This window comes from Copidosoma floridanum, unplaced genomic scaffold (assembly GCF_036245765.1).
Source record: "Copidosoma floridanum isolate Cflo_tuat_1 unplaced genomic scaffold, Cflo_Japanese_pri ptg000035l, whole genome shotgun sequence".
NCBI classification, from domain to species: Eukaryota; Metazoa; Arthropoda; class Insecta; order Hymenoptera; family Encyrtidae; genus Copidosoma; species Copidosoma floridanum.
In genome coordinates, this window is record NW_028321912.1 from 4,757,782 (window position 1) to 4,780,187 (window position 22,406).

The following is a 22,406-nucleotide window of genomic DNA, read 5'->3' on the forward strand; positions in this document are numbered from 1 at the left end:
AGGCACCCTAAGAATATAAGGTGTGGGCCACACCGTGTGGCGTTCCGTTTCGAGGTCTCATTTTCGTGCCGTTCTGCGCCTTCCATCACGACGCCATACTTGAGGGAGACGTGACTACTACAGCGCTGAAGAGCCTGTACAATGAAACAAAGTGGCCAAAGTTGAAACTAAAATCTATCCCCCGCATTAACCTCGAAGTGAGAAATATATATATATATAGACAAACGTATGAATATACATTGTACATCAATTGATGAATGATTACCAATTTAGTCAGTTTTTTTGTGTGAATGTTCACGACTTAAGTACGTTTGGTCACTGAAACAACTGGAATGAAAATATTGAAGTAAAAAATATATATTATTTCACGAGTTTCTTGATGTAAATATGCTTTATATTTTAAAAGCTTTTGAAATTCGCAGACAGACATGGCGGCGCGATGGAAGCGTTCCTGATTGGTCAATCAAAATGGATGCGCAACGCCACACCTTATTGACCTTATGACCTTATGTACTTACATCATGGGTCCATCCGTGTTCATTGTGTTCAAGCTGGTGAGGTTAAGTATACCAACAGCTTATGCAGAGAATATATAGAAATATCAGAGAATATAGAAGATATATATTCTATATTCTCTGGAAATATTATACATTCTTTGGCTATTTACTATTTACATCGTTGATCGCTCAGCTCAAAATTTTTTGTTATTTTTACCCCCATTAATTGCATCCTCCGGAGTCTGGGACTACATCAATAATTTTCCGTTTATTGTATTATTTTTCAAACAAATTTTTTATTCCTTTATCGTGAACTATACTTACGTATTTAGGTAATGAGCCCATAAGTGACACACAGTTTCACCACACAAAAGAAGAAAAGAACAAAAGCCTATCGTTTATTGAACTCTGTAATACTTTCTGTGCCAGTATCAGTGTGTTTTTTGATTAGTCTTTGTCTTTCAAAAAAAGGTAAACAACGTTTTGAGTTCTATTTTGAAAAGAAATCATTTTTTTATTACATTTGCAAGTATATTTTATTACCACTGTGTAGACTTTTGACTGTAAATTGTGCTCACTTGAAGATGGGTGGTTTTGTCTTGAGAGTGAAAACTAGGTCTGGACAGAAAATCGTCGAAAGCCTCACTCCGCAGGACACTCTGAGCAAGCTGAAGCACAAATTGTCAGAGCTCACCGGAGTGCAGAGTAATTTTATACATGTTCTGCGAGGTTACCCTCCCCAAGCTATTGATATGAGCAATAGCAGTGCAACGCTACAGGATAGCAACATCTTGTCCGGAGAGACTCTAATTGTTGAAGAGAAACAGGTTACAAATACCACAACTGAAGTCGAAGTTGAAGATAACACTGCCAGAGCTCATATTACTGATTCAGCTAACTTTGATGAAGACTGCCCTGGTATTCTCATGAAAATGGTCGTGCCATCTGATAATTCGTGTCTGTTCACGAGTATTGGATTTGTCTTTAGTGGTAATTGCTTGGTATTTCAAGTTCTTATTACTTAAACTAACAATACTATTATTTTCTTACTTATAAATACTGTTTATGTGAACTAATGGATGATCCAAGACACATTTATTAAAATTTAGGCAAGGTGGATCCATCCTGTGCACCAGATATGCGAGAAATCGTCGTCAACGAGTTGCAAAGCGATCCTGAGTTATACAACGAAAGCTTTTTAGGCAAGCCAAACAAAGAATATTGCGATTGGCTGAGACAGCCAAGTAGCTGGGGTGGAGCTATCGAGTTGTCCATACTGTCAAAACATTATGGATTAGAAATTGCAGTCTGCAACAGCACCTCGGGTAATATTCAACGTTATGGTGAGGATAAAAACTACGGCCAGCGAGTCTTTCTCATTTTTGATGGCATTCACTACGACCCTTTGTACCTTGAGCCCATTAATGTAAGTGCCCACCAAACTGTTTACTTTAATTCTAATTAAAATAGGATGATCTAAGTGTTCAAAAAATTTCTTTAGGGTGGTAAAATACAGTCAATTTTTCTCGCGGACAACGAGACAGTGTATGTCCAAGCCTTGAGTCTTGCCCAGGAGGCGAAATCTAGTCATCAATTTACGGACGTAAATAGGTTCACGCTCAAGTGTATTGATTGCGATGTCAAGCTCAGTGGCTCCGAAGCAGCTCAGAAGCACGCAAAGGAGACTGGACACCAGAAATTTGGTGAAGTGATTGGTTGAATTGATGTGCTTATAGGCTCGTCTCTGGACTTTCATGTTTTATTATGATTTGTGTTTAAATGCTTTAGCAGAAATGAGAGGTGAGCCTCAATAATTGCTTGAAAAGTAAACATTATGGCTTTTTCTAATTAGGTATTGTTTCTGGATGAAGTTGTGATAAAATCGAACAAAATTTATTAAATTATACAAATTGATATTACGATTTATGTTTGATACACATACCAATTTGTGTATTTTTTAACTTTATCTGTAGTAGTCAGGCTTTAAGTTACTGAATGCAGATAAATGGTGATTAGTCAAATAAAATTTCAAGTAAATATTTGTTGCAGTTTTTTTAAAAAGCATTTTTTAATGATTATATATATACGGACAAACATATGAAATTATGGTGTAGCAAAATAAAATGAGATTATATTATGAATTTACATGGTGTTATACTGATTCTTGTGTTTATGAAAGAATATTTAATATGCATTAACATATTGTTTAAGAGAGTTTAATTTTTTTTTCTTTTTTATTGGTGGGATGTTTTACTTACTAATTATGACACTTATTTGGCTGATCATTCATTTGAGTCAAGTTGGAAACAAGTTAAACCACGTCATCACGGAAAATTGAGTGATGATGGTGTTTAAGCTTTATAGTTTCTGAAGTAGATGCTAATAAAGGCAAGCCACAGTCAAATGCATGTCTCAAGCACGAATTCAATCGACTGCCATTATGCAAAAAAATGTGATTCTTTATCAATAACATAAAGCATTTTACTGTAAAATAAGATTCCAAACTAAACCTTCTTAGAATGTTATTTTTAAAATAAATGATAGGAGGTATACTTGAAGAGTTTTTAACAAGTAATTAATAAAAATATGATATGTAAAAAATCAATTAATCAAACACATTACGTGTGCCCCTATAAGCATGAATATGGTATTTATAGTGATATTTTAAATAATCTAATAAATTCACACTATTTTAAGAATTGAATTGCATTTTAATTTACTTTCATGAAAACTATACTTACAATATTGTAATTTCCTGTTTACCCATTAATCACATTCAATTAAATAACAATCAATTGTATCGTCTTAAACTATCTAATTTGCCGATAATACACAATAGTTGCAAGTTTGGAAACGTTGGCTTACATTTGAGAATTTTTTTGACTACGTTCAAAACATCTTTTAAATTACCATGTCAAGTCTAAATTTAAGATTTTTTTGTAATTAATTAGTTTTTTATTTTTATTTTAGTCAACATTTGAAAATAAAAATTATCCAGTCAACCAGAGTTCAACGTGAAAAAGTAGGAGTCAAAGCTGTGATTTTTTAATATAGAAAAATAATTGTCATTTTTACAACACTAATCAAAGATTGAAAAGATTTTGAAAAGTTAGTCAACAGTAGTAGTAATATCAACTAAAAATCTCAATTAAAAAAAAAAAAAAATCAGCGTTGTTTACAAACACCAAATACTTTTCGCATCTTGCATTATTAGTAAAGTTGTGTAATTTACTACAAATTCTGCTAGAAACAAATGAATTTTCTTGTGTAACACAATTTTTTATAAAAAAATAAAAAGCCGATCGCCAATAAATTAAATTCCTTCGTTATTAACAGATGCTCTAATGCTGCAACGAACAAAGAGGACAAAAAAGCATTGCAGTTTGTATATATATACCTATTGCACGTGTGGCATTTAAAAAGAGGATGGCACGACGAAGAGGAGAAGTAAGTAAAGGAAACAAAAAGAGATGGCGAGAAAACGAGAACGCGATTTCAGGTCGTCCATGCATTTACCCGTGAGAGCACCGAGCTCCGCAACTGTCCACAATTCCGCAGTCGTGTTCGGTGTGCGGTACGTATAGCACGTCCGTGAAGCTGGTGTGTTCCAAATGCAGAAAAGTTGCAAATAACAATGAATTAAACAAAAGTGCAAAGTGTGGTGGTGTTTACATTCCGGAAAAAGAAAAACAATTCCTTCAACCTGTGATCCCATCTCTCAATCATCAAAAAGAAAAAAAAAAAAAAAAAAAAAAAGATTGACAAAACAAATGACGAAAATCAGTCACCAATCAAGTACTTGAATAAATGAAGTGAATTCTGTATGATCGTACATACATAACATACTTACAGCAACGACGTAAAAGGCTGGTGAATCTCCACTTGCCTTGGTATTGGAAGACCAACAAGAATTAAATGTTCTCAAAACCCAAATTTAGTCCTCCTGATGCTGTTATTTCTGCATGCGAAACAAGTGTAAACTGTGCTGATATCATGTGGGTGCACTACCCGCATCGTGTCACACGAGCAAATAGATAAACTAACAAAAAGGAGCGTACGAGTAGTTAATTACTGTGGATGCAGTCTTTGTAAACGTCAGAATGATAACAATAGGAACATGAAGCGCGAGCCACAGCTTCCCAGGTGATACATAGCCATAAAAAGCAGGGGGTTCGTTTCCCCTTGCGAAATTTTAATTTGGTGTTTTGTACAAAAAGAAGCTTAGAATATCGAGACATCATTTTTGCATGTGTTTGCGAGAGATAGATAAGAGGAAAGGAAAAGGTCGAGCCCTTCGTGCAGTGCATTGAAAAATATGGAAGATGCAGAGACGGACATCAGGGAGCAAATGTTCCACAACACCGTACGCGAGTACATCGTAAGTGCTTTTGCTTTTATTTACATTTTCTTCTTTTTTACCACAAGTATTACTTTATAAGATATGTTGTGCTGTTTTTTTTAATAAAAAAGGCAAAGGATTTGTTGTCTCTTTTGTTTTTTTTAGGTTATGATATCTGGTTCATTATAATCGTGTGTTTACGTTTAAAGGATTTTTAAGGGGAGGAGGTTTGCACGAAGGACGTCAGTTTTCGTATCAATTAGAATAAATGGTTGACAGTGACAAGGAATAGTGCGTTTTCGCGTAAAATAAACATGTGTATCTTTTTTATCGAGCGTTGACGTGTCGCTTTTTCTGAATTCGCGTACAGAGAAATGAGCAACTTTGATTGAGTACTAAAAAGTTTGATCATATTTGCGAATTTTCATTGTAAAAGTATACTGCGTCGTGTATCTTGGAATGCGCGATGTAAATGTCAATTGACGCGCGTTGGTTAAAGCCGATCTCCGAAGACTGAAAATCTACAGAGAGTAGAAAAACATGTACCCTATATCATTTCGAAGTTGTTATCTTCCATCATTTTTAGAAAAATGTACTGAAATCTTTATTTGTACATGCAAGGTTGCGTCATTCGAAAAAAAATTTTTTTTTTCATAAACATACGAGTTAATACGTGTAGCTTTAATTATTTTTTCTATAACACAATTTCTTCTATTAACAATTGAATTTTACATGTGTTGAATATATTATAATATTCTTAATGTATTACTTGATACATTTCTTAAGCTATCGATGCATATCATATATATACAGTTGTGATCCATTAATTGTCAGCAAAACAGCGAACGGTTTTAAATATGCTATGTAGCGTATGGAAATTCGATGGATACGAGTAATTTCTCAGATAAAAAAATAATATACGATAGCAGAGCTCCGCAAGAGGAACACATTTGTCACGTTGGAACGTGATCTTTTTATTCGCGCGTTCAGCTGGAAAAATTTTCTTCGAACGCTGTACCGTATTTCTTTGACACTTTTTTCGTAATGAGTGTATATTTTATGTTTTCTGTAGGCGTAACCGTTGCGATTATCTCGAATCTCCGTGCGTTCTATATAAATCATTTATTTACGATTTGCTTTTATGTATCAGCAAAATGAAAAATTCATTCATTTCGACAGTATGATAAAACAATTGTTATCGAAAATTAATACCACATCCTTTAAAAAATTTTATTTACACGTTCAGTTTTCTGTGTTTTTTTTATTATTTTCATTTACTCGTAGGATCATAAATCAAAGACAAATACATGTCCTCAAAACAAAGTATCACAATAACTTATAGCATTAAAATGAAATAAAAATGTTAGCGTCACGTGATATAAGAGGCTCGCCTTACTTGCGCATTTGATATTCATTTACTTCCTGTAATTTTAAGTATTTTCTGGATACAGTAAGTATATTGACCGTTGGATGCACGCTCATCTGTATTAAAGTATCAAGTTGAGCGAGTTTACGTCATATGACCATACGTTGGTCCTGAGTTTAAGCAATAAGAAACTGATTCTTTGTTGCTTTTGATATTTTGATTATTTTCTTTTTTTATTAGTTCTGAAAATATTTTATTTTCATTGAAATATTTTTTGATTAACAGTAATACGATTAAAATCTAACTATCGATTTATAGGTTTAACTTCTAATTAGATTGCATTTGATTAAAATTAAATCAATTAGAGTAATTTAATTCAAACTCAAGTTTTTAATTTCAATTTGCTTCGATATAGTTAGGATTTCTCACCAAAAGCTCGAATATATCCATCACTATTGATGTAGCACAAGTATAGTAATCTGGAAAAATAGTGCTAAGGATTACAATTGCTCGTAATCTGCATTTTTATTTTCAAATAAGAGCCTAATTTGTCTACTAATTGACTTCGTTCATCTATATGTACTGAAAAAATATGACCGTGTTTCTTTTGGCCTAACAAAAATGAGAAATACAAATTTTTTCAACAAAAAAAAAATAGAAATACATCCTTGACATCGCATAAATTAAAAAAAATGTATCATATCCATCTTGGTATGATACAAACATTTTAACTCCACCACTCAATATTTATTTAGTTTGAACAAAATTATAATTTCTAAATACGTTGCGTATACCACTGTATACAATATATCGTCCGTAATTTTAGGACCAAGGCCATGGACAGAACGTTATCATCCAAGTGATATCAGTTATCTCGTTATCACCCTTGACTATCGCAATTGCAATAAGTATATTAAAAGTTCCCTATAGCCACGTCATGTAGGTAACTGTAAGCGTATTCATTATGCAATGTAGAAAATATACAGTGCACGATACATGTGCACCTTCCACATTCCTGTACATGTTAACTCGCATGTTACCATCACCATGCAGTATTTATATCAGAAGAAAATTGGTATATTGAGCATCTTACTTCACAATATCAAATAAAATTTTTTTTTTCGTTCACAGCAATGCGTCTAAAAATCAAAAACATTAGACGTATAATTGAGATTATTTATCAATCTGCGTTTTTTTTTTTTTTTTTCATTATTTAACATTACATTTATCTGATTTGTGTTAAAGACAGTATTGATAACAAAATTAGAGATTTTATTAATTATTATTAATTTAATCAACCCGTGGTACCGATTTTTTCAATTCAGCTGTTCGAATTTGTCGACCAAGGAGGGATACAATCGTCACGTTCTGAGCCCGGGCAATAGGTCAACTATACACAAAAGATAACGAATCGTCGGTACGAGATTTTTTTTCAATTTTAAAATAAAAATTTTTTCGACGTGTGTAACGATTTTGTACTTCGTATCGTTTGGAAGTAGTAAAAATTGATTCACAGTCTGGAAAAGCGCTCAATTTCACGAGTAAAAATGGGAGTGGTTGTTTATAGTTACCCTCATTAGCTTACAATGAGGAAATCTATAGAGTTAGCTTGCGTAATAATCAGTCAGAGTCTCTGCTTGTTTCTAATGGCTAAAGTGGATTCTCGTTAAAGTTTAATCAGATGATTATTGCTGTTAGCTATGATGGGATAATTAGTTGCACATTATCAAGTTGGCGTGGCATTGGTCATTGACTTGGCTATATTGATCTTAATGCTGCAGCTCACGGTGATGCGATTAAAAATACATTTAGCGCACCTCGCTTGGATCTTTTTTGTTTATCGTCTTCTCTGAAAATGGGATTGACAACGGTGTAGAAAATTATAATTACATTTTTGTTCGAATTCGCAAAGCACTATTCTGTATACATATAAAGAACCTATAGGTAAAATCAGGTCATCAAGTGACCGCCTTGATTATAATAAAATATATATAAAAAAAAAAAAAAAAAAAACTTAGGCGTACAGTGAATATGTAATGACAACAAATTTGATTACTTTTTTTTTTAAATGAAACTTGATTGCGCTAACAGCACATAAATTGTGTTACATTTTGGGAATTCATGACTTCGATGGCTTGTCATTACAGCCGGTATAGCTAGTAGACAAATTACAGCGGCAATACCGCCAAATGACGAATTCTACTTAAGAAAACTTAAAAAATAAGTCAGGTACTCCTTTATTTTATTGAATGTGGAAAGTACCTGGTCTAGTTTTAAGGGTATCCTCAATAGAATTTGTTATAAGATACGGCTGCTGGAATTTTTCTGCTAGTTTTAGCTTCATTTTTCTCCTCACACATCTCTTTATTCAAAACTGAAAACATGTGCCATTAAGAGGGGAAATTAGTTTATCAGTATTCAATGTTCAATTTTTAATTCTATTGGGGGGTTGTGAAGGTGGTGGGAAGTCTGGACAAAAACTAAGCTAAGCTAACATAAGGGAGAAAATGACGAAATTTTACTTTGCTTTGTAGGGAGGGGGGGGGGTGCCAACGTGTGTCTGTTGGGTGTTAGTGTGGATGCTTCATTTAAACAGCTATATTATATAAGTATCAGGTATTAGTATAAGTTAAATAATCACTTATTAATTTTACACAAAATTACAAATGCATAGGTAGTTGCATGAAAATATCGGAAAACTTGGGTAAAAGAGAATACTTTACCACTGAAATTCAAAAACACTAACAGTGAAAATGTAATGAATCCTAATTTAAAACTTCAATGTGCCAAATGTAAATCTTAATTTTTATTGTATGATCTCGTGATTCGTTGTATATGGTTAAAGCAAAATTTCAAAAATATTGATACTCTAAGGAAAAATAAAAAAAATGATAGTGGATATATATATATATATATATATATGCTAGAATGCGTGTATGGGTGTGTGTGTGTGTGTGTGTGTGTGTGTGTTTATGTGTAAGCGCGTGCTCTCATGCGACGATTCAGTCGAGTTTGAAATTATTTTTATGCGAATAAATTTTTATTTACATTTAAATTATGCGGGCCCCCAGTGCATATTTCACCTCAGACGACTCGGTCATCCATCCTACTGGGTACAAATACAGGGTATACAGCAGCAATCGCCTCAAGCACATCCCGGTAGTTATCAGATTTAATGGAAGGATTTCTTTTATTGATGATTTTACTCGCTGTACCTTTTAAAAACCGATAAAATGTCGGTGTAGAGCTTGCCAGGTGTTGCAATTTCTCAGAGAAAAAGCCCTTGGAGGTCCAGACATCATCCGAAAAAATTTGAATGTTTACTTTTCAGGCTGCTGGCACGAAAATACATATGTTACAGAGAGAAGCAAGAGGCGATGACCCCTCTCCCTCTTTCGCAAAGAGATGAAAACATCCAAAGAGAAGACTAGAATATGCACATTGAGAAATCTGCACTAACAGCTCTCTAGTGTATAATCGCGTGTGTACGTGTATACGCGCACACGTGCACAGTAATCTCTTCTATACTTTTATTGTTTTCGTTGGGTTGTTGCTACTTCGTTTTTTCAGTTCTATCTTTAGAGATACACACCAGAGTCCTGCTCTTACGGGCAATCTCTTATCTCTCCTCTCCTCCTCGATGTTCTTTATGTGAAATAAATTTGCACTACGATTGCATTCGGATTATTTATCTTAAGGAGGTTTGGAAGAAAAGTTCAAAATGTAGAATCGTGCCAAAAAATGTATGCTATATTTGAGCATATCAGGACTGCACATGAATTTTTTCAGATTCTTCACCAGGAGAAATTTTCGAGAAAATAGTTATAAAATATTGATATTTTAACACGGTCTTTTTATGTGAGAGAACAAGGTTGGGTTGTCTTTTAATTAAAAATTAGGGCACATTATAAATGTGTTGGATTAAAAAAAAACGTTTTTATAGATACTTAAGTACAAAAAGAAGATGCTCAACAACAAAAAAACAACACGACTCACCAGGTATTTTTTAAAAATATAATCAATTACAGTCGTACTGTTTGAAGTTTGTAGAGTGAAAGAGGAGATGCGCGGCGGTGAAGGGGGCACATCTGCGCGGGCAAGGGGGACTCCCCGTTCCTCATCACTTCTCTGAATGATACTCTCAAACCTCCTTACAAAGAGGAGTTAAGCTGGACTCCTCAAGTTTATAAGTACACTTAATAGTTGACTATTTAAAAAAAATACTTGATCAAAATCCTTTATAAAAAAATCCATTGATTTAAGTGAAGCCTTCTTTTTCAAGTATTTGATTGGCTATAACACTGCGCCATATGGTATTAATTATTTGGAAACATTGAAATATTTCATTCCAAGTTAATATAAGGCTATAAATTAAAATGTAATAGAATTATTATTGCAGGTTCTTGTATAGTGAATGATAAGTATTATTACATTATAAAATCAATAATGTTAATGCATTTGAGTCTACAAAAAACGTATAAAAACAAATGTAGAAGATTACACAACTGATAAAGAGAAATTAATAAAATACGTGACATTTTTTGCTACAAGCTTAGCTAGATTTATCAAAAAAATACAAACTGATTGAGAAAAACTTGTAAAATGCGTATTACTATAATATGTAGTACGATTGAAAATATCCTCAAGTTTTTTTACCCTTTTTCTCTCATACTTTTAAGGTTATGAATTTCCATGAAGGTTTGCTTACATGGTGCAAAAACTGAAATATAACAGATAACCCTCTTTAATGTAACATACTGTTTTTTTATACTTTTTTTACGTTAGCTTGTTAATACCTTTTTCCTTACAAATATTTTTATTACTACTATTGTGATGGATATCAACATGATATTGTTTACTCTCATCTGTAGTTTATATATTTTAATTATTACTGTATGTAACAAAAAAAGTACGCCTCTTCATACCGTCACTACAGCTGTGTTTATGCAGTTGCTTACTCGGTTGCTTAGGTGAGATCAGTATACATATAGTAGCAGATAACACAAGTCTGCGTACAACGTTACGCACCGAATAAACTATGATTAAATACCTATATATTTATACAAATGTTTTTTCCATTATTTAAAGCATTTTAAAAATCAATATTTTATTTCTGTGCGTGTATTATTGTTTTCTAAACTTTTTATCATGAGCCTTGTTGGCCTTGAAGTCAAGCATGAACATCCTTAAAAGACATAACAAGTCTGTACGAATATTTTTAAAATGAAAGACTCTTATTAGATGAACGACAAGATTTTGTGTAAAAGTGGAAACGAGTACGTGTTTTGAGGCAAAACTATCTCCTAAGGTTTGATTAGGAACTATTGTGTTCAATTATATAAAAATAGATATAGACTTTTACACATTGGATTTGTGACAGTGTCACACGATGTCTTGAAATTTTTCTCAAATATTCGTAGACGTCTGTAAAAAACAAAAAATATTTTAAAAACTGCTTTTTAATCTGTCCGTTAAAAATTTTATGATTTGAGATCATACAATATTAAAAAAAAAAAAATTTCAGAGTAAGTAGACGCATTGAAAATGCAGTTTTCGTGGGTATCGATCAAACTCCGAACGACATATTTAAAGGATAATTCTCTACATCATTATGTGCAAACATCAAATCTCGCCATGTTTTAATCAAAATATGTTCGTTTCGACTTTGAAAAGAATCCCCTTGATTATTATACAACATTACGTATTAGAATTAACATGTTTTGAAGAACAAAAAGTATACCAGTTTAAAAAAAGTTGAAAAATGGGAAATGTCAAAGACCCTTTTTTTTTTATCAGCATAACTTTCACGTACTTAGTGTCATTTACCATCGCATTAATAACGACCGACCAACGCCTAAGCGCCACTGTGGCGGCTGCTGCGCCAGCCACGCCTTCGAATTTGAATATTTGTACCTTGGCCATTTTCTGTAATTTCCATAGGATACTTTTTTTTATGTTTCATTCAAGTGTTCTGTTGCTCGCGCGTCACTCACTTTGTTACAAATGTCTTCGACATCGATGATAGATCGAAACGAGATATATCTTTAAAAAAAAAAAAGGAGAACAATAATTTATGCCACGAGAGATAATCATGTTTGTTCTATTGTGAGGTATATAGTGTATTGAGTCCACAAAGAGAAAGATACAAATTTTTTTTTCTTTCTTACAAACAGCGCGAAATACATTTACTTCGCCTTCACACAAGTAATATTTATTCAACGCAAAATCTCCTTCGAGAAAATGTAATCAGAGGCCATATAATGATGCGCTCCGTCAGTTTTCACTTCTGCGAGTAAGGAGCACACGCATATGAACACGGCAAGACAGTCAATTAGAGGATGACGCACCTTCGTGCCGCTTCCGTTGTATAATGCTGCTGCAGAATGTAGGTACATGAGCGTATCGATGAGTGTCTCTTTGCATATGTACATCATACATATGGCATACTTATGCAGCAGATATAAAGTGCCTCGATAAAGACTTAGATTATTAAAGCTACTTCGAGCTTTCAAACAAAATAAGCAGCTATCATACAACACGATTTAAAAAAAAAATTTTTACTATGAATGTTGTTGTTTTATTGAAGGTGGATAAATAAATCCGCAGGCCTCAAGAATCATTAAAATGTTATCTTGCTCTCGGTATGAAAAATATTTCACAAAGTTTTCAATTTCGTTAGGTAACACGACTATTTTTAAGCTGAGGAAGCTATTATTAAATAAGCTGCTTTTTGTTTGCCTGGTCTTTTGTCGTTGTCTGAAACTCTGAACTATTTATTTTCTCTTGGACTTTAAACCAGCTTTTTCTTGACCCCATCGACCAATCATTTCCAATCATTTCTTGAAGGGCTGTTGCGTCACGCAATGAAGCTTCCTGCAAACATCATTATGAAAAGATTCATCCGCTGATTCTTTATTGGAAAGTTCACTGGCCAGTAAATTAAAGTTGTTCCACCGTCGTATGTGTGGGAATAAAGGGCGAAGGGGGTTCCTGTGTTGCATAGTGTAGGAAACGTTATTTGCTGCCAACTGCTATAAATTGAATGTTTGATAAATAAAATTTTTTATTTTTCATCAAGTTACATCAAAATTCTTAAAATAATAGATTGTATCAATAAATATACGAAAAATGAAGATTAACTATTATTTTTTAAATAAAATTAAATAATGGAACTGTATATAGATTCTGCAACGTTGTTGTGAAATTTTTTCAAACCACCACAATCGGCAGTTATGAAATCAAATTTCGGTTCGTTCTTAACTGTTGAGCGCTAAAAACTGAAAATTATAATACTAAAAAATTCAGATAGTCATCAAAATTCATATTTGCACATAGTATATTAAAAAAATTAAAATTAGAACTGAGATGTGTACGAGTGCCAGATGTTATGAGAATTTGTAATGTCTAATAGTGAGTGCAATGACAACTTTGATGAAATGATCATTGTGAGCATAAATTTCGATCTTTCGTCACAAATTTTTTTCCTAAACTTTGTAATCCAAATTATGTAGAAACGTAACCCACTAGTCCACTTAAGGTATTCATTTGACAACAACCCAACACGAAAATGGCAATCTTTTAGTATAACAGATCGTCCTCTATAAAAACAAGTCTGTAAAGTCGTTGCAATGGCAGCAAAAAAAAAAAAACCCAGATAAAACGTTTAATTGCGCCAGTCTAATCACGGAAACAAGGCCGTGGCGCTTCGCTGAAGCGCGTTCGCGTGCGATTTTGCAACTGAACCTCAGCATCTTTATCTCTTCGTTCTTGTCGTTCGAATGCAAGAAAGAAAAACTCTATACTCTCTCGCTTTCAAGTAGAGTGGAAAGAACATCTCTTAACTTTGTACAGAAACAATTTGTGTGGTACTGGAATTTTTCGTGCATTCCACACTGAGAGAAAAAAATAATAAAAATTATTGAGAAATTCTAGCAAAAATTACCATTCTGCAGAGTAAATCGGATGCAAGTTGGCAAAAAAAGGAAAAAAAGATTATTATTTTTAATAATAAAAATTATTGTTTTTACAGTGACAGTTATGGTTTAAAAAATAAGAATTGTGGTTAGTACATTAAAAATTAAATATTTCTATGTGGGAAAGCAAAATTTACTAACCGATTTTTTCAAGGTTTACTGTTCCATCATAGTAATTTTTACTCTTCCAACCATAATTTTTACCATTTAAGCTACAATTTTTATTGTTAAAACAATAATCTTAACTGTTGAAAATAATAATTTTTTCCTTTTTTGCCAGCTTGCATTCGATTTACTGAGCGAAATGATAATTTTTGCTAGAATTTCTCTATAATTTTTATTTTTTTCTTTCAGTGCACGAATAGAAACGAACAATTTTTTGCATTTTGAATCAACAGAAGACAAGGATTATTTTTATCTAGTATTTTAAAAAATGCCATCAAGGGTAGTTAACCGACTTTGTATTTTAAATAGTTTTACACGAGCTCCAACGGTATCACAGTGATCCGATAAATAAGTAAAAGTTCAGTTAAACGTTACATTAAAATCGTATAGTATAGCAAAATGTATTCGAAAATAAAAAATTAAAATTAAGTTCATCACATTGGCAAGGAAAAATATTCATCAGTAGATAACATGGACGGTAAATATTAATGGTTGATACATAAAATAGTTTGATTGGTAAAAAAATATTGGATTTTAATTTTGGTAATTTTTTTAGAGATGATTTTTACAAAGTCTCTCTTTGCGTGCTGCTGCACTGAAGCGTAAGAGGACATTGTTTTTTCATCTCTTGGTTTGTGATTTTAATTTTTTCGACTATACGCGTTCTTTTACCTTCGCTTTTTTAAAAGCAACAGAAACTCAAAGAATCCACAATACGCAATACATATACTCAGATACTATTGTTGATACAAAACTGCACTTCCAATAGTTACGTAAATTCGCGTATTGTCCATGCATAAAGAACTGCGTTCTTTGTTTCAACGCGTGAATAGATCAGATGATTGCTGAGGCAGAGTTAAGAATACAACCTACGCAGGAGCATAAATAAGGCCCATTCCTCTTGGTATTTAATTTGCCAACGACCTATCCTTGTGATCAAATACAATTTGGTAAGAAATTTTTCTTTTTACAGACCTTTAACACTTTTTAATTTTTTGCAAATAAGAGTAAAAGTTATGACGATTTGAAAAGAAAAATATATGCATTGTTTCCATAGACTAAGAGTTTTTTTGGGAAAGTGTACTTACAATAATACTACTCGAATACTACCTCATTAGTAAAGACAATAATTTGGTCTTGGTGGAGCACAAGTTCTCAAGACTTTCTTAGTCACAAAATTACGATTAGAAACAAGGTTGGAGAAACAGTACATTAATCCTTATTTTTTACTGATCTAAATAACAATAGCAATAATAAAGATAAAATATATTAAACTACAACAATAGCAATAATAAAGATAAAATATATTAAATAATTAGAGTTCGAAAAAAATTAATAATGGTACTTAATGTTTTCTTACTTATAAGATAACGTGTGTCCACGCACAGCCAGCTATAAATAGACCACTTAATCGAAGCACAAGCCATCAAAGCGTGACTTCTGTGTTCCGAACAATTAGCAACGTAACGTACTGCGTGCATGAAAAGCTTTTCAACATAGCCAACATTAAAATTTTACTACACGGGCTCTTATTATGCCGTTGAAGTGTTCGATGACAGCTGTATTTAAATACTTATTAACCGGTCAAAGAAAATTCAATACATATTTATTTTATGCTAGAGTTGCCGCATTAATTACGGCGCCTCACCCATTGATACTTATTCTAGTCTATTTATCACTAAATTTGAAACTGTTTAAAAATGCAGCATGTAACAAATGAATGAAATTAATTAAAAGTCCTGAAAATAATAAATATTTTTTATTGTTAGTTATTATTCTCTTAACAATGTGGCCATTACGAGTTTTTATCGATTTAAAACTAAAAGAGTACAAAATGAGAATTTTTTTTCAATTTATTTATATTTTTCATTACAGTTCAAACATGTTTAGGGGATCGGACTAAAAAAAGTGAAGATTAAAAATGTAATAATTGTACTACATTGTTAATGAGATTGTTAACTCAAATTATCTAAAAAAAAAAAAAAAAAAAATTTTACCCTCCCACATTGTTTTAACGATGTATTTCACTATAAATGTACTTTTTATATACAGCAATTTGCTGCCATTATGTAAATTGTGCTGCTGGTGTATTATTTCTTTAATTAGTTGTCGTGACGCGGATTCGAAGTGTATAATACTGATTTTACTCCTTTTGAGACTAGATAAATATCGAGGGTTTGATATAAATGACATCAGATTACAAGACAATTTTTTAATCATTTCAGACAGAAAATCATAAAAATTATTCGTGACAGGCCCAAAGAAACGAAAGAAAAATACAAAATTCATGAAATGATTGACCGTAAACAAATGAGTAAACAATACATATGTTTACTATTATACTTTTAAAATATTATAAGTAAAAATATGGTTTCTTGTTTTCCCTCTCTTTTTAAAGTAAGCTGTATCAAATCATTAATGTTTGCTTAATTATTATTACAATTATCATCCAAATGTTTACTGTGGTTCATACATTGTAAATTTTTAAACTGTTTTTATTAAGTTAGTGATGACAAAAAACAATTTTTGCTCACTCGCTTACTTTATATTCGATATGATATTACAATGCTAAACACTTTCACTCACGAATTCTAAAGCTGTTTGTCTTTATTCATCTTTGCACATAGTTTATTGGTCAAGAACTTATCCACACTTAGTTGGGCTGAATAGGCTATACATCATGGAAACGTAAAAATTGCGTTACTTGTTAAATTGTTAAATTTACGTCTGGAGAAAATAAAGTGATTGTACTTGATCAGCGCTTAACTATTCATCTCTTCATAAGTAATCAAAGTACTATTAAAAAAATTCCAAGTATTTTTTTGGTAACAAAAAGAGTAAAATATATTTGAGTGGTCAGTATACACGTTGTAGATTTAATTGATCAATTTTTTTATTCATCTACTGAAAACTTTGTTTATTAAAAAAATTTTAACTTGAGTGATGCTAAAAATAATACAACAAAATTAAGACTTAATGTGTGTTTTATCATTACATATTATATCATTAGTGGAAATTTAATGTTATTTTATTTAATTTAAAAAAAAAACTAGAAAGATCAAGTGCGCTTTTTTCACTCATTGAAAATATTTTTTTATGGTGAATATTTTGATAACTAGTTCTTTAATTTACAAATAGTATTCACTGCTTGATCAAAAAATTTTTTCCACTTCGTAGTATGTTTATTTTTTCATCTTGCTTAAAAAATACGGTATACCATTTTTAACCTGCGGTACCGTCTTTTATATTTTTTTTTTTTTTTAAAGAATAGGATTGGCTTGCCGAAAAATTTTTAAAAGTATAATAAATCATTATGTATATTTTAACCAGTTGCATTACACTGTACTATGTTCTATGTCTGATTATTCGTGATTTCCATCGTTATTAATACTTGTCAAAAAACTAAAACAGTCTTACTAATAATTTTCCAATATTTATGGATTCTACATTTCAATTCTTGTAGATTTTTAATTAAAAAACTTTGTAAATTCGAGTTAAATAAAAGAAAATTTATGAATCATAAGAAAAAAAAATTTATTCAAATGTCTATATCATTTGCTAAAAAAAATTTTGCACAAAAATTTGAAACTTCTTAGGCAAATAGATTTAAATTAAAAAATACTGAACGTTTTTCCTAGTATTTAAAAATTTTTGTTTGATGGGTGTTTTTATTGTTTTTTATAATGTTACACTAACAGAAAAAGGACGCAACAAAGATCATGAAACTTCGTACCGGTATAAAAAGTATAACTAACTTAATCTCGAACTTAACAGCGTTGCTCGGCTCATAAAATGTTACACATTTTATTTATAAATTCTATCTACGGCTTGATCCGCGGTATACAGAGTATTAAACAAAATTAGGACAAATTTTATGCTACACAAATCAATCGATATGTCTTTACACTTCATGAAGGTTCTTTCCTGTATCTATATTATTTAATGAACTGTACGTCGATGCAGTATTTTTTATATAATTACGTCTTTGATCACTAGTAACTAACGAGGTAACCAACATTATTCATAAAATCAATAAGTTTGTACATTTACATATTTTTCAAAACTGATTTAAATACTATTTTTATCATTTCATCAATATGGGTAAATATCATGACTAATATAATATTAGAATTTCATGAAAAGTCTACCAAGTTCTTATTCCTTTTGAAAAAATTATTTTTCGAAGTTAAAAACACTCGGAAATTAACACTATAATCCTCTGGTCACTTTGTGCTAATAAGATCGGGAAAAACACACGTAGCTTCGTGTATAAAAAATTTCAACTTGCAACGACACGTGCACTCCGAGTTGGAAAAAAAACGAACATCCGAAGTGACGAAACCGCAGACGTCAACAACATCAAAGTTACGTAACAAAATTATTTAAACCTAATACTTATACATAGAACAAAAAAACAACTATATGTTCACGTGCGAGAACATTCATTATATTTATACTCATCAAACGAAATGATCCGTCTGTCCGATTGACGCAACAGTACCACGTAGTTACACTGCTCTACACTTTTTTAGTTGTCATTGCTTGTATGTTCACACATACCTTCACTTACGGATTAAAAAACTGCAATATCCGCGACGAGTAATAGGATCAAGCGGTACAGAAGCCGTTCCGGTTGTGAATATACTTTTTTTCTGTTGATTGTTATTCAGGACGTTGCGATGGTTGAAAACTTTGTTACTCGTAAAAAAATAAAAGAGTTTAGATTTTAATCAGATTCTAAGTTAGAAATTTTGCAACGATTGTCATTCTGTGCCAAGCAATCGCGAGACGAAATATAGGTCGATGACCCGGTTTCGTATGCATGTGAGAGGACTTTTATTCTGTGCACTGTCTAAATATAAAACAATGTATGTTTAACATTTACAATAAATATTTTTCAATTGATAGAAGCAAAAAGTTAGGCCTCATTTTCTGAATATAATTATTTCCTCCTCATTAAAAATTTTCCTTAAGCATTGAGTATTGATTAATATTAAATTTTATTTGTTATACAGAAATCTTAGTTTCAGTAAAAAAAAACAACATTTTTTGTAAAAGATCTTCTTTTATCTCCTATTTTTTGAGTGAGTAATACTCTTACTCTGCAGTTCCATGTTATTTTATTTACATTTGAATGCGAAACAAGCGCCAAATAATTTGTTTTGTAAACAAACTTTTATAAAGACATGAGTATTCAACATTGTACAACTTCACTTCTGATTAAAATTTTTTTTTTTTTTTTAAAAGATCTATCGTTATTTAACAGAGTTGCGAGTACTTGACACCTTCACTGAAATTATTAGTTTTTCCTTTGGCACATGCAAAAATATGTAAAATTGTAAGTATTTATTCAATTAAACAGTTATAAATTGACCAAAATATATGGCTCAGAGTATTAAATCACAAGTTGCCACCTCATGCAAGGTTCTCTGCTAATTATACACTTAAGTCGAATTGAGAAAAAAGGTCCCATAAATTGTCCCTGCTCTTAAATTTATGGCACCAAGTAGATTGTAGCTATGAGCTGTATGCTTGTCTCGCACCCTCTCTGTCGCTTCGCTTCTATTTTATCTCTTCCACGTATATTTTGTCAACGATAAGGAAAAAAAACCACAACTTTACGCATCTATTATCGACTGATGGTTAGTATACATACAACTATTAACGTGCACGAAAAACCGCGAAAAACAAGTCGTTGTCTTCTCAGAGTTTTTCCTTGGAGTTCTAAACGAGGAACCAATTAGTTGGAAGATTGACACTTCAACGTACTGCACAATAAGTAAATAAGATTCTTTTTTTTTCTTCTGTGCTTTGTGTTTCGATGGTCGAGAGACCTAAGTATGTTCCGACATATGAACAAAGGAAGGCGAGCAAGATGTATAATATCTTGGCACAAAGTCAACAACTGCGCAAACATAGTATAGTGGCGCTCTCGTTTGTTAAGTTTTAATGGACGCTGTCGGACGACTATACAGTTGCGTAAAACCGAAAAGCTCTTCCCCCGGTACTTTTTGTGTACCTGAATCACCTGAGATGTACACCGCTCGAACCACGTGAAATGCAAAGTATTTGTAAACGATTCGCTAAGAGGTTCGTTGACCCACTGAAAAACCAAGCCGAGGAAACACAAAATAGGTACATTGAGAGAAAAAAAGTAATAAAAATTTCTGTCCTAGAACGGTAATATGGTAGTATTCGGTCGTCTACAGACTTTTTACTACTTGAACAATAATTTGTAATGCATGTTTAGAACAGTAATTTTTGTTGTAAGTACAGTGATTTTTCACTGTTTGTACGATAGAAATTACTGTCCAGAATGGAAAAAATTAAGGTGTCAAAAATATAAAAAGTTACTAGATGGTGAAATAACAGTTTGATTACCATTCTAGCACAGTAATTTTTTTTTTTTTTCTCTCAGTGTACTCACACTTATTGTATTATCATTCACGTTCAAGTTGCTACTGTATCTTCATGGTATATATAGACAGGCTCGAGGGATTGCTTTTCCTCAGTTGCCTGGAAAAAAAGAAGGAACATAATCATCAAACTGGATTCTATGGCCAAAGGGAGGGGAGAGAAAAAAAAGGTGCGTTTTCGCTTTTATCCTCTTTTTTTCTCGCAACGGCGACGATCCGGTCTATGGCAGCTTATTCAACCATCACACTTGTGTCTCGCACACGCGCGTACACCTGTATACGTAAAATATCACGAATTCCTCTGCGGTCACAGAGAATCTCTCTTCGCATCAGAGCTTCTATATTATTATTATTTTTTCTGAGACAGAAACTTGAATTATTTCAGGCAAAAAGTGGTTTTTTAACTGAGTGTTTAATTTGTTAATACTGACGTGACATGCCTTGAATTTGAATTATCGTACTCTCAAGTGGTGCCTTGTCTCATGGATGAAAAATTCGAATACATACACAGTTTGAAGTTGAATATGATTATTCTTGAAATGCAAACAATACATTGATAGTATGGTGGTACTGAATGATGCAAAAAATTTTTGAGAATTTTTCTATCGAGCATTAGTTTATAGTATATTACACGCCTATGAAGGTAAAGTAAAGTATGTTCTAGATTGCAAATGTATTGACCATTGAGGGGAAGCCGGGGATCGCAAACTTTCAATCTGAGTATTATTTACACTACTTTCCGTGGTGTGTATGCAATTTTACTTAGCGCTACAGGGGAAAGGTGGTAACTTCACCCAAGATCGACTTCACCTCGTAAGCATTTAAAAATTCTTATTACTACTAAGGTCTTGAGCAAAGTTTGCTGTAAAAAAAACTGCAGTGTTGTTCATGCACCACTGTTTAAGGAGGTTCAATACATTGTGAAGCTCTAATTTTTTTTCATCCATTCTATGTGGTATAATAAACAAACTTTTATTGGGCAATCTCAGCCATAAAGTTATTGAGATATCTTAAAATGACAAATGAGTAGTTAAATATGGACTGTTCTACCTTAGTAATCCTATCTCAAAAAGTTGATTGTCACATGGCTGAAGCCTTTTTATTTGTTGTGTTGTTGGTCGGGGTAGAATCACATGGTTTGTTTGGCGGTATTTCAATAAAGTCAGTCGCATTTAACTATGGTGAAATGGAGACCGTCTCACTACAGTTGCACAAATTGAAGTTTCATATTTCAAATTTTTTAAATATTTTTAGATGAACAAAAGGAGAAAAAATACAGGATATTTATCAAATAAATATTGTTGCCCAAAAACTGTTACTTTTAACTGACAATAAGTGTTTATTTTATCTGCATTTTATTTGTATAAAATTTTTTATTGCTTACACCCGATATTTTCCCTCCAATCAATAAAAATATTTTTGATTTAACTAACTATTTCCGTACATAAATCCTATCTTAAAAAAGAGAATTTTGAATAAAGTGGGAAAAAATTTAATGATCAGTCCATACTATTTGTTAGTTGAAAAACTACTTATGTGTATCATTAGAAAATGTTATTAACGAGAGCGCACCTGATCCTAAGATAGATACTTGTCACAACTCGACCTACTCATTGATAAAAGAAAGGCTTTTATTATGCAACTTAACTT

At 32.1% G+C, this 22,406-nt stretch overlaps 2 protein-coding genes across 2 annotated transcripts in view; both read left to right on the plus strand.

The window, feature by feature from the left end:
- The first annotated feature begins 544 nt into the window (after positions 1 to 544).
- Positions 545 to 2,535, plus strand: Yod1 (Yod1 deubiquitinase). The gene is made up of 5 exons (XM_089597661.1): positions 545 to 559; positions 830 to 968; positions 1,051 to 1,487; positions 1,607 to 1,923; positions 1,999 to 2,535. Exons 3-5 carry the CDS (start codon positions 1,082 to 1,084, stop codon positions 2,215 to 2,217), a joined length of 942 nt encoding a protein of 313 aa, XP_089453787.1. The 5' UTR covers positions 545 to 559; positions 830 to 968; positions 1,051 to 1,081; the 3' UTR covers positions 2,218 to 2,535.
- Positions 2,536 to 4,065: 1,530 nt separating this feature from the next.
- Positions 4,066 to 22,406, plus strand: part of lili (LMBR1-like protein lilipod) — a 28,136-nt gene continuing 9,795 nt past the window's right edge. The window contains exon 1 of the mRNA XM_014359698.2: positions 4,066 to 4,875. Coding sequence (XP_014215184.2) covers positions 4,813 to 4,875 — 63 coding nt within the window. The 5' untranslated portion in view covers positions 4,066 to 4,812. The remainder of the gene's footprint in view (positions 4,876 to 22,406) is intronic.